Source organism: Paecilomyces variotii (assembly GCF_004022145.1).
Source record: "Paecilomyces variotii strain CBS 101075 chromosome Unknown C8Q69scaffold_4, whole genome shotgun sequence".
NCBI lineage: Eukaryota > Fungi > Ascomycota > Eurotiomycetes > Eurotiales > Thermoascaceae > Paecilomyces > Paecilomyces variotii.
The window spans coordinates 1,453,741-1,465,118 of NW_021167143.1; the positions used below are offsets into that span (position 1 = coordinate 1,453,741).

Genomic DNA, 11,378 nt, shown 5'->3' on the forward strand with positions numbered 1-11,378 from the left:
GAATTCCATTAGGATCGTTTTGGTATCTTTTCAGTCATCAAAAGAAGCCGCCGTGTATTTTGTCACATAATACGAAGTAAGAAGAATCGAGGACCCGAGGAATTGGAAATGATGTCATTCTTTTCGAACCACCAAGTTACCTTCTGGAGCTAGTCATGTCCTCGTCTTCTGCCTGAACGAGTTCCACTCATAGAGATAAATTGCCTAAGCATGCTGGAGAGTCTAACGCCAGTTATTATTTATGTATTTATCCATCACTACAGTTCGGTCTCTTTATTTAGGGAATTTCTTTTTCGCTGTATATTGAGAAAAGTCTGCTTGGTACTAACTAACTGCACATCGTCTGATGTATCGATACGTATGTGTAGTTATATATATATATCCTATGAATGAAATAGGAGAATGTCCAGTTTGATCTTTGATCCGCCACGGTCTATGAGATTTGATCTGAAAAACCTTATTGATAGCTTAGCAGGGAGTTGTAGGTGAGTTATGCCATGCTTTGTGGCATTAGAAATATATATATAAATATATATATAAATAGAAAGCGCCCGTCGCGTCCTTGGATTCTGTCTAAGGTTGCATTGCAGCATCTGTTTGAAACTTTGATGACCTTTTAAGGTTCAGGATGAATCACTTGTTGCTTGGCATGCATGCGGGCAATAATAGAGTCCTTGAGTGTGATAAATCCTGTTGGATAGTGAGGTATGTTATATTAAGTATGTAGTTAGTTGGTTAACTAGTTAACTATTGTGTTAGTATCAGTCAGCAAGCACTGTTCAATAACTGACTACTAACGAACTACTCGAACGATCTGGGGTAACTGGATCACGAGTAGATGCGTGGGGCTCATGAAGGAATGCGAGATCTAGTCAGTAGTAGGTAGTCTCGAGCAGTGATCAACTGAGTACCTAGATGGTACTTTTTCGTAATCGCGTGACGGCTTGCGACGATGTATGGTACCCCGTATAAAAGTTTTATTTCACCAGTGTTGGCCTTCAGCTCCATTATTCAGGTCCCGCCATGTTTATCCACAAGGAAAGGAAACAAGCGATAGGAAGAGCTGAGAAGGGCGGGGGACTGATCGTCCCCAGTGTTTTTGTTCCACAGCGGCGAGTGAGCGAGGTTCGGTTAACCTGTCAAAGTCCAACGATGCCGCATGTCTCAGACGGTCTAGCCCCCCGTTTGTCCACAAGCGTTGCGCAACCACGCAAAAATAGTATCCAGTCAAAAGCCCAATCAGGGCGGACACGATGGAGTGTTGTCTTCTTGGCATTTGTTGTCTTTTTCTCTTTCTTTGCAGCGGAGGAAGAAGAAATCTTGAGGGACAGGGCTGAGAGAAAAAGATGAAAGATTTGAAGAGGTTGGATCAGAAGATGAATAGGAGAGAGCTGGGGAAGAGTGAGTATCTGACTTGCATTCGTCGCTGCATGAGATCGGGGTCTTGGTGAGATCCTACTGGTCTCTGATCATTCGTAGCGTGTTGATCGGTCTTAGATAGTCTCAGGTCTGATGGACAACCGCTTATCTTAGGTCGAGTAGAATTTCTAAGTCCATGACTCGTGCCCTCCGGACAAAAGGTCTCGTGTCCATTATTATTATTGTTGTCAGGTTTGGCTCTCGTCGTCGAATATTCTTTTCTTCCATCGACCTTCCCACTGCCTGTGGCAACTTGCTGCGTATCCTCATTTCCTCGCTCGTCCAGGACCACGCATTGGATCGCTCTTCCGTAGATCGTTCTTCGCCCGCCGACCCGCCGTTACCAGTCCAGGCCCTATTATTGCGCTTCAAAACTGCTGGAGACCCGCCTCCACGAGAGGCCAATAACGCCCAACTGGGCTACTTATGGCCTGTGTGCTTTTCTAACGCCCAGCGTCATTAACTTATTCTCATCGAAGGGGATCTGCATCTTGCCATCGTCTCTCCCGCAGCCCATTTCGATCGTTCCCAACTGCTCCCTTCGTTTGCATCGTCCTCGTTCGTTCGTTAAATCGTCGAGATACTGGTGGTGGACACACGTGGCTGTGTCTGGGCGTGGGAATCATCGGCCGATGCCTGCTGCTGTGTCGTTGAGCTGGGAAGCGTTGCTGGGTCAGGGTGCATAAGTAAACGCGGCAATGGATCGCATCAGCGACCTTGCGCGACGGCAAAACGACTCGCCAGCAGCACAGTTCTTGCAGCTTATCCAGAACCCATTCAAGTCTGCGGTAGGTCATGAGAGAAAGAGATTCGGTTCCAGTGTCTTGGAGGATCTGCTTTGATCGACAGTGCACGTTCGACTGACCGGTGTCGTTTGCAATAGTTCCAAGTCAATGCCATCTGGGCCTCGCTGGGCACCTCTATCGGCATCTCCATCCTCCTCGTCCTGCTCTTTTCCTTCCTGCGACCTCGTCACTCCCTTGTGTACGCTCCGAAGAAGAAATATGCCGACCAACTGCACGCCCCGCCCCCGGTGGGCAAAGGCTTGTTCGCATGGCTCAAACCGGTCCTTAAGACCAAGGAAGATGATCTGGTCGACAGAATCGGTCTCGATGCCACCGTCTTCCTACGCTTCGCCAAGATGCTGCGGAATATATTCATCTGTCTCAGCATCATTGGCTGCACCGTCATGATCCCCGTCAATCTCGCTGAGAGCTCGAGCGAACAGACGGCCCAATTCAGCAAATTTTCCCTCATGACACCCATGTATGTTTCCACAACTGCGATTTGGAGTCAGGTCGTTATGGCGTGGGCCTTTGATGCGATTGCGATCTACTTCCTATGGCGCAACTACGTTGGGATCTGCGCTCTACGCAGGAGATACTTCGAGAGTTCAGAATATCAACGTAGTTTGCATGCGAGGACGTTAATGGTCACCGACATCCCTCAGCCTCTCCGATCAGATGAGGGTCTATTGCGCCTGACAGATGAAATTAATCCGACGGCTGCTTTGCCTAGGGCAGCAATTGGACGCAACGTCAAAGATTTGCCGCGACTCATCAAGGAGCATGAGGAGACAGTGAGGAAGTTGGAATCCGTACTTTCTAAATACTTGAAGAACCCTGATCGCTTGCCTTCAAAACGTCCGACTATTCGCCCGCCCAAGAAGTACAAGGGCGATCGCTACGATGGAAAAGTCGACGCGATCGACTATCTGACAGATCGCATCCGTGAGTTGGAAGTGGAAATCAAAGATGTTCGTGATTCAATTGACAAGCGTAACGCCATGCCCTATGGGTTCGCCAGCTGGGAGTCTATCGAGCATGCCCACGCGGCCGCTTACATGGCACGACGGAAGCATCCTCAGGGCACGACGATCCGCCTGGCTCCTCGGCCGCATGATATCATTTGGGAGAATCTACCGCTGTCCAAGCGGGCCAGAAAATGGAAACGCTTTATGAACTATATCTGGACCAGTATCTTGACTATTGTCTGGATCGCTCCTAATGCGCTAATTGCCGTTTTTCTCTCGGATTTGTCCAACTTAGGTCTTGTCTGGCCGGCCTTCCAGACATCCCTGAACCAGAACAGCGATGTGTGGGCGGCAGTTCAGGGTATCGCAGCTCCTCTCCTGACATCCTTGGTCTACCTTATCCTGCCTATACTCTTCCGACGCATGGCCATACGAGCAGGAGATGTGACCAAGACTTCCCGTGAGCGACACGTCATTCGCCATCTCTACTCCTTCTTCGTGATCAATAACCTGATCGTTTTCTCCACATTTTCTGCGGCATGGGCCTTCGTCTCAGCAGTTGTCGATGCCAAGAACCATGACGAGAACGCCTGGAAGGCCATTCAGGACGGAGAGTTCTATGAGAAAGTCATGAGTGCTCTCTGCCAGGTGTCTCCATTCTGGGTCTCATGGCTTCTTCAGCGCAATCTTGGAGCGATGATCGATCTGGCTCAGTTGCTGAGTCTGGTCTGGATCTGGTTCTCTAAGACGTTCCTGTCTCCGACGCCGCGGCAGACTATCCAATGGACCGCTCCTCCGCCATTTGACTATGCCAGCTATTACAACTATTTCCTCTTCTACGCTACCGTGGCTCTGTGTTTTTCCACTCTCCAACCGGTCGTGCTCCTTGCGACAGCGCTCTACTTCGGACTGGATGCGTGGCTGAAGAAGTATCTGCTGCTATACATTTTCGTGACCAAGACGGAATCAGGTGGCCGCTTCTGGAGAGTGCTGTTCAACCGGATGATCTTTGCCATCCTTCTCTCCAATATCATTATTGCATTAGTTATCCGGGCCAAGGGCACGTGGACGCAGGTTTATTGCATGATCCCCCTCCCCTTCTTGCTCATAGGGTTCAAGTTCTTCTGCAAGAGGAAGTTCGATGATAACATGCAATTCTATAACAAGGCAAACTTGACCGATTCGGAAGCACTGGGTGTGGGCAAGCCTGGCAAGAAGGCAGGGGATCGGCTCTATTCCAGATTCGGACACCCAGCTCTTAACAAGCCCTTGCCTACGCCAATGGTGCACGCCAAGGCGGCAGAAGCTCTGAAACAGATCTATCGGGGCCGTCTCGGTACCCCAGACTCCTCGGGCGATTATACAGACATCGCTATGCAATCCATGTCGGCCTTGCAACCCGGAAAGTCCACGGGTCCTTCTGGCTCCGCGCCGTTTGAGGTTGTCCCGGAGAACCAGCTCGACTTCTCTTATTTCAAGAACCGTGCCGATTTCCGGGACGAGTATGGCGGCGGCATCTACGGACGGCCGGAAGATCTCATCTCGGAACGATCACAAACCCCCAAGAGTTTCATGGGCGAGTGGTCTCCCAGCTCATCACGGGCATCCTCGCCGGCTCCGTCTGTGCCACCACTTCCCGGACGAAAGGGATACGAAGGTCTGGATATTGCAGATGGTCGTCCAAGCGATTTGGATCACCCTGCCTTCCGGCGTCCAGAGTCCCCAGGCGACAACGGGTCACTGGCGCCGGGTATGGGTATGTATAGTCTTCCCAACGAAAGCGAAACCCGTCTTTTGAACCATGCGCAACAGCCAGCCGCGAACGGTGGACCGAATCCTCTGGATCGATGGCGAACGGGCGGTTACGGCCCTGTCGAGCAGGAAGAGCAAGATCCCTACACCTCATACGACTACTACCGTGGTCGAAGATAGGCCAGCTCTGTGCTGTAGTCGTCGTCTTCATCTAAGTAATATATTCACGTTGTTGATACACCACATATAGACCGGATTTGTTCGAAATCACGCGGGGAAATTTAGGGCGGGATATGTATTGGAAATGGGGCGTCACATGAAATGTATATTTGAACGCGACGTTGCACGTCAGATTACGATGATGGATGTTTGATTTTCTCTGATTGGGTATGATTAGACTTGATCTAGGTTCTGCCCTGGAGTATGTTATTGCTCCGGGCAGCATTTTCTGTTTAGAAGCCTCGATGGAATGGTATAGCAATTGGAGCTAGTGGATTTAATACTAAATATGGGAAGTCTCCTGCATAGCATATATGTACTTTTCATATGGCATGTTTTCCATCAACTATCTACAGCTATGAACATACGGCTGTCGGCGCCCTCCGCGCTGCACCTTTTCAGTCTTATCTTAGCGGCTTTCCTCCCGATAAACTCAACCCCGACAATTCATTGACAGCTCCAGTTCGGAGTACAGTTGCATCTGGCTCAACTCACCCACGATCAATTTAAATCTTACCTTTACTCTAGTTCTCGTATATCTTGATTTCAATCAGCAGACTACCTATTTGTGACTTCCACCAGGTTCCTCGTTCCGTCTCAATGCCTGCTCCCACCTTAACGGCCTCCCCGCCGCGTCTCCGCGTGTCTGCCGCTCCTCTCACGGCCGAAGGCTTCGCGCCCTTTGGAACTGTCATCTCTAGTCCTCTACCGCGCAACATAACGACTGCACCGCAGCATCCCTCTGCCTTTATCCCGCCACATGGTCCTGCTCCGGTGTTGGCAAACCAGGGCTCCGCACTGAAATACAGTCCCATCTCCCCGCTCCAAGATGGATACACAGGCACTTGCCCAAGTGGCAAGGCGGCTTCTGCAAGAATGAGCATGTTCTCATGCTTCCCGCGAAAACTGAGGTCACTAGACGACAAATCTTCTTCGGAAGTCCAACTGAACGGATCCTCAGCAGTATTTGACGTTCGGATACTTGAGCGCCACCCTTTCACGACACAAACATTTATCCCAATCGATCTATCCAGCAAAACCTATGCGGGCGGCCAGGAAGAGCCGAGTTTCCTGGTCATAGTTGCCCCGACATTGAAGGGAGAAACTGCATCGGCTACAGATGGATCTGGAAAGACAGTTTCGATCAATGATCCTCCAGATCTGAATAATATCAAGGCATTCATTGCGCGTGGAGGTCAAGCGGTCACCTACGGAGCGGGGACATGGCATGCACCTATGGTAGTCCTGGGTCAGCGCAGGGTGGATTTTGTAGTTGTGCAGTTCGTCAATGGCGTCGACGAGGAGGATTGTCAGGAAGCAGCTTTTAAGGAAGGGGTTATGGTTGAGCTGAGAGCAGATGGGGGCGTTACGAAAGGGCTCTGGCAACCTTCTAAATTATAGAATGTGGGGTCGTCGGATATACATATGAATCGAAATTGTTAATGCGGGGGTTGAGGAATAGACAGACATCAATAGGTCACTATGCTTCTGCACCATTCAATATTCGACATATATATTGAAATCTGTCGGAGCGTGCCTACAGCCAGACCTCTGTCAGGTACACTTCTAGCTCCACCCACAGAGATAAATAAGCTGGGCTAGTTGCTAGAGAATTCAAGATCAGCGAGCTTCGCTCCGGAAAATCGATTAAACCAGCATATACTATCGAGCGATATACGGTCTTGTCTTGTATAATTACCCTACTGGAACGCTCGAATAACTAAACATTTGCGAGTTGGTGGCGTATTGTCCATCAAGTTTTAATTTTGCTTGATAAAGATCCACGGGGATTTATGAGTCATCACAAGGGCCTGTGGCGCAACGGTAGCGCGTTCGACTCCAGATCGAAAGGTTGTTGGTTCAAATCCTGCCGGGCTCATGTGTCTTTCTTTTTCATTTATTGTTTTTTTTTTACGTCTCTCTCAGCTGCTCTTGGCTGAAAAGGTATCCTCGAGAAAGGGCACATGCCTTCGGTTTCCTCGGAAGGGCTGCCTACCAATAGTATTTAAACATTAACTGACCGTGTTCAAGCGCCTACGGGAAATTTACGAAAAATTAAAGCAACCTTCTTTCACTGCTCAGTTCAGCTATACGGGAACGGTTTCCTAGCAGATCCCAAGGTTACAGAGGATATGCCATAAATATGAGTATATATCCTCGATCGATTTTTATTTCCTAGCGCTGGCACTGCGTGCTATTTCATTCCTCGATACCTTCCTTTCTTACTCGCTCCACGCGAAACTTTTTGTCTTGCTAACACGCCGGCAAAAAGGGAAGAGAAAAAAGATCTTTTCTCCTTGCAGCATCATTCTTTCGCAGGAGGGTTTCTTGGATGATATTAGCGAGAAATTATCTTTAAATGACAGGGTGGCCGAGTGGTTATGGCGACAGGCTTAAGTTAAGGATTGGCGTCTTTTGGACGCGGTCTGGAGTCCTGTTGTAGAGATACATCCTGGGTTCGAACCCCAGTCCTGTCATCAGTTTTTATCTCCCTTTGTTAGTTATATCTCGTAGTTTTACCGCGACATGTAAATGTACAATTTTTTTTTTTTGGCTCAATTGTAAGGTAAAGAAGTATTTAACTAATACAGTTCTTAAAGTTGCTATTATTTCGGCTGATGCTTTTCACTATTAGCGCGCCAGCTTCTGCTTCTACTGTTCAGGGTACTGCTACTGATGCCACGGTTGCTTAGGCAAAGCCTACAGAGGCAGGCTTCCATTCATATCTTCAACACCCCCGAGTCAACATCAGATTCATTTTGCTATCTCTTCCATCTACAGATTCTCACGCGATAAAGCTGCCTTCCTTCACTCAGACCATGTTGGCATCGCTTCTGCGGTCTTTACCCCAGCTCGGGCGGAGATGGAAGCCCCTTGATTTCTCCAACCCGAACTTCGTTCGGATACATGAGCATCACAAAATTGAAGAAGAGACCCTCCCAGACTATATTGCTTCCCGGTATTATCCCACTCGAATAGGAGAAGTCATTAGGGAGCGATATCAAGTCGTAGGCAAATTGGGATTTGGATCTACCTCAACTGCCTGGCTTGCACGTGACATGAAGTTAAGATCTCTCTTGATTTATACCAGTACGCTTATGCACTATAATTACAGTGGCCGTCGTTATGTTATGCTCAAAATCTTCATCCAGGCTTCGTCTATGGGCCAGCTAGTGGATAACGAGCTCAAGATGTATAGACGCATGGAGCAATCCCCAAAAGGCCATCCTGGGCGTGATGCTGTTAGAACGCTACTTGATACTTTTTACATCGATGGGCCTGAAGATAAGCATCAATGCCTTGTGCATCCCCTATTATGGGAGAGTGTTTTGACTTTCTTACGCCGCAACCCAGTAGAGAGGCTGCCTTCAGCGGTCGTAGCATACATTCTTCGGCGCCTTTTTTTGGCATTGGATTATCTACATACGGAGTGCCAGATCATACATACTGGTTTGTTGTGTTCCGATTTGTCCTCACCCTACTTCTATAATTTACTCACTCCTTTTTCTATTAGATATAAAGGCTGATAATATCATGCTCGGTATCAACGATGATTCGGTCTTTAGCGACTTCGAGGAGAAGGAGCTTCAACGCCCTGTTCCGAGGAAGGAGGTGGACATGGACGGGAGAACAATCTACATGTCCCGGGATCTCAGAATGCCTAATGATTTGGGTGCCCCAGTCCTATGCGATTTTGGTTCGGCCGTGCTCGGCAACCAATACCACACGGAATTCATTCAACCTAATATCTATCGAGCACCGGAAGTAATTCTAGGAGTTCCATGGACGTATAGCGTCGATGTATGGAACGTGGGGTGCATGGTATGATAAACAGGCTGATTATTATGGTACGAGAATTGCTGAAAACTACAATATAGATTTGGGATATTTACGAAGGCGGTTCCTTGTTCACCGGCCAAGACCCCGAATTTCAGAAGTACCGAAGTCGAGCTCACCTCGCTGATATGATAAATCTTCTTGGTCCCCCGCCGCCTAGTCTTCTTGCCCAAGGGAAGCTAAGAGACAAATTCTTCTCAGGTGAAGGCAAGTCAAGCTTCTTGTTATCTTATCGAGGTCTTACTATCTGGTGAATTTTGGTCCAAATCCGCTAACTATATACGACTCTCTAGGTGATTTCCGCGCTAAAAACCTATTAAAGGATCAAGTTCCACTTGAGGAGCGGGAAACTACACTCGAGGGAGAAGAGGAGAGAGAAGCTTTTTTACGCCTAATGCGAAAAATGCTGCAGTGGGAGCCCGGCAAGCGTAGCTCTGCTAAGGAGCTAGGGGAGGACGAATGGATACACAAGCATTTATAATTAATATTAAGTAACTATGCATCAAGGAATGGAAGCCTAACTACAGAGGCCTTGCAGCTAGGAAGAGAACGAGACAGCGATGCTTCACATCCATCTCAGTTAGCTATAGAACGAAAGAACGCCACCCATTTTCTAGGTTAGTACTACTACTAGGTTTAGTCACCCACGCACAGGATTTTGATATGAGTATGGAAGAAACGAGGTTTCTACTATCGCAATAAGCAGGGCTGTCGGATCCCTACCCTATCTCAAGCGAGCTGTGCGCCCATGGACACGGCGGTTCAGCATATGGATTCTTCTGATTCTGACTCCAGCCCAGTAGCGCAGGAAGCCAAGTGATGTCGTCTCCGTCCAGCCGAGAGTCAGCGCTTTTTGTAACTGCTGGGCTTTGCAGCCGAGCTCATCGTGGAGCCTCTGTATTGTTTTCTAGATATCATTGGCCAAGGAAACCATTTTGGTTGGAGACTCGAACTATTAGTGGCGTAAATGAATTTGTCGTGTCCCTTTCGCGCTTGCGTGTGGAAGGTGTTGCTACCTCTTTAGTTGCAGAGACTTGTTGCGTTATAAAGCAGGGTTTCCTATTACAGTAAACCCTCGCTATAACGAACCTAGCTATAACGAATTTTTCGCTGTAACGAACCGAACAGCGTGTCTAATTCAAACCCCCATACAAAATTCGTTAAATCTGCCCTATAACGAAATTCGGTACAAATCCCTAGCTGGCCGTCATTTTTGTATGGGGGATTCGTTATAACAAGTAACATGTCACGTGTAAAAATCCTTAAATAGCCAATAAAAACCCTTTATTTTCATGTATCTATTACATAATATTGAAAAATTTCTCCCCTTTACCATGATCACATGACGTAAATCACCTTTCCCTAATATTTGATATAACGAATACCACGCTATAACGAATAAAAGTGCCGGTCTGATTCAATTCGTTATAGCTAGGATTTACTGTATCAGTAAGTGTAATCCCAGTATTTCCCCGCGGCAAAGTGAGAATGAAAGCATCGTGTTTCAATAAAATCGTATAATCAGTCAGTAAAACAGCCGAGGAAGGGGGCGAACGAGAGGCTAGACCAGGCTGATCAAGGTCTGACTAAAGACAGCGAATAATCTGGAGCGAAGCTCGCTGAGCTTGGATTCATCTAGCAACTAGCTCAGCCTATTTATCCCTGTGGGCGGAGGAGCTAGAAAGGCGTGGGAGAAACCCGACAGGAGGTCTGCCTGTAGGCAGACTCCGACAAATAACTAAGCCCTAACTATCATCTAGGATCTGAATACAACTAGTTTTCTCGTCATTTTCATTGGACAAGGGTTGAGCAACCCGAGCGCTCCGAGGGTTCGACACATGCAGTAGCAGTATGTATCCTGTATCTATGTCGAACTTGAGCTCTTTCTTGTTATACAATCATTATACCGCTTAGAAAGAGCTTAGAAACACAGTACAACTGCATTATTTACATAGATCGTAGCCATCGGATCCACCCTTCCGCGTCCGGAACCATCCTGATCAGAAAAGGACGCCGCCGATGGAATGCGTCGAAAGAGAAAGCCGAGTTCAGAGTATGATTTTGTAGACCATTAACAAGCAATATGAGGTTTATCTCCGCACCTCCCACGCAGCCCCTGTAGCGCACCTGCTGGATCGAGTATGGCTTACTGCACCGTGGGGTTATTAGATAGTCAGATAGAACTCCTGGTTATTTCCATAGTGCTCCCGAGATTTGATTATTGGGTGGTGTGCAAACCATCTTAGTGACACTCAGTCCGTCACATCAAAGATGGCTGTATTCGAAAGACTTTCACCGACCAGAGAATACAGGCAGGAGCCGAAGCTCTGTGTTAGCTCCACAAGACATCAGATCCTCGTCTTGGTCATCAGACATATCACGTATTGCATAAAACCGG

At 47.9% G+C, this 11,378-nt stretch overlaps 3 protein-coding genes and 2 non-coding genes across 5 annotated transcripts; all 5 read left to right on the forward strand.

The window, feature by feature from the left end:
- The first annotated feature begins 1,903 nt into the window (after positions 1 to 1,903).
- C8Q69DRAFT_241793 (putative DUF221 domain protein) lies at positions 1,904 to 5,268 on the forward strand. The gene is made up of 2 exons (XM_028626503.1): positions 1,904 to 2,207; positions 2,303 to 5,268. Exons 1-2 carry the CDS (start codon positions 2,118 to 2,120, stop codon positions 5,102 to 5,104), a joined length of 2,892 nt encoding a protein of 963 aa, XP_028486010.1. The 5' UTR covers positions 1,904 to 2,117; the 3' UTR covers positions 5,105 to 5,268.
- A 296-nt stretch (positions 5,269 to 5,564) lies between these two features.
- On the forward strand, positions 5,565 to 6,842 carry C8Q69DRAFT_464988 (ureidoglycolate hydrolase). The gene has a single exon (XM_028630462.1). The coding sequence runs from the start codon at positions 5,744 to 5,746 to the stop codon at positions 6,542 to 6,544; it is 801 nt and encodes a 266-aa protein (XP_028486011.1). The 5' UTR covers positions 5,565 to 5,743; the 3' UTR covers positions 6,545 to 6,842.
- Positions 6,843 to 6,950: 108 nt separating this feature from the next.
- C8Q69DRAFT_t66 lies at positions 6,951 to 7,022 on the forward strand. Its single transcript has one exon. It is a non-coding gene; the product is annotated as a tRNA-Trp (tRNA).
- Positions 7,023 to 7,504: 482 nt separating this feature from the next.
- On the forward strand, positions 7,505 to 7,620 carry C8Q69DRAFT_t67. Its single transcript has one exon. It is a non-coding gene; the product is annotated as a tRNA-Leu (tRNA).
- Positions 7,621 to 7,962: 342 nt separating this feature from the next.
- Positions 7,963 to 9,461, forward strand: C8Q69DRAFT_431652 (kinase-like domain-containing protein; the record flags this gene model as incomplete). Its single annotated transcript, XM_028628492.1, has 5 exons — positions 7,963 to 8,207; positions 8,259 to 8,593; positions 8,658 to 8,965; positions 9,022 to 9,181; positions 9,274 to 9,461. 5 exons carry the CDS (start codon positions 7,963 to 7,965, stop codon positions 9,459 to 9,461), a joined length of 1,236 nt encoding a protein of 411 aa, XP_028486012.1.
- Between the last annotated feature and the right edge of the window lie 1,917 nt (positions 9,462 to 11,378).

What these genes read in the sequence shown, in the direction of transcription:
- C8Q69DRAFT_464988 (XM_028630462.1), top strand. Translation starts at nt 5,744, where the DNA reads ATGCCTGCTCCCACCTTAACGGCCTCCCCGCCGCGTCTCCGCGTGTCT.
- C8Q69DRAFT_241793 (XM_028626503.1), top strand. Translation starts at nt 2,118, where the DNA reads ATGGATCGCATCAGCGACCTTGCGCGACGGCAAAACGACTCGCCAGCA. An exon ending in AGAACCCATTCAAGTCTGCG is followed by an intron (nt 2,208 to 2,302) that starts GTAGGTCATGAG and finishes CGTTTGCAATAG; the next exon opens with TTCCAAGTCAATGCCATCTG.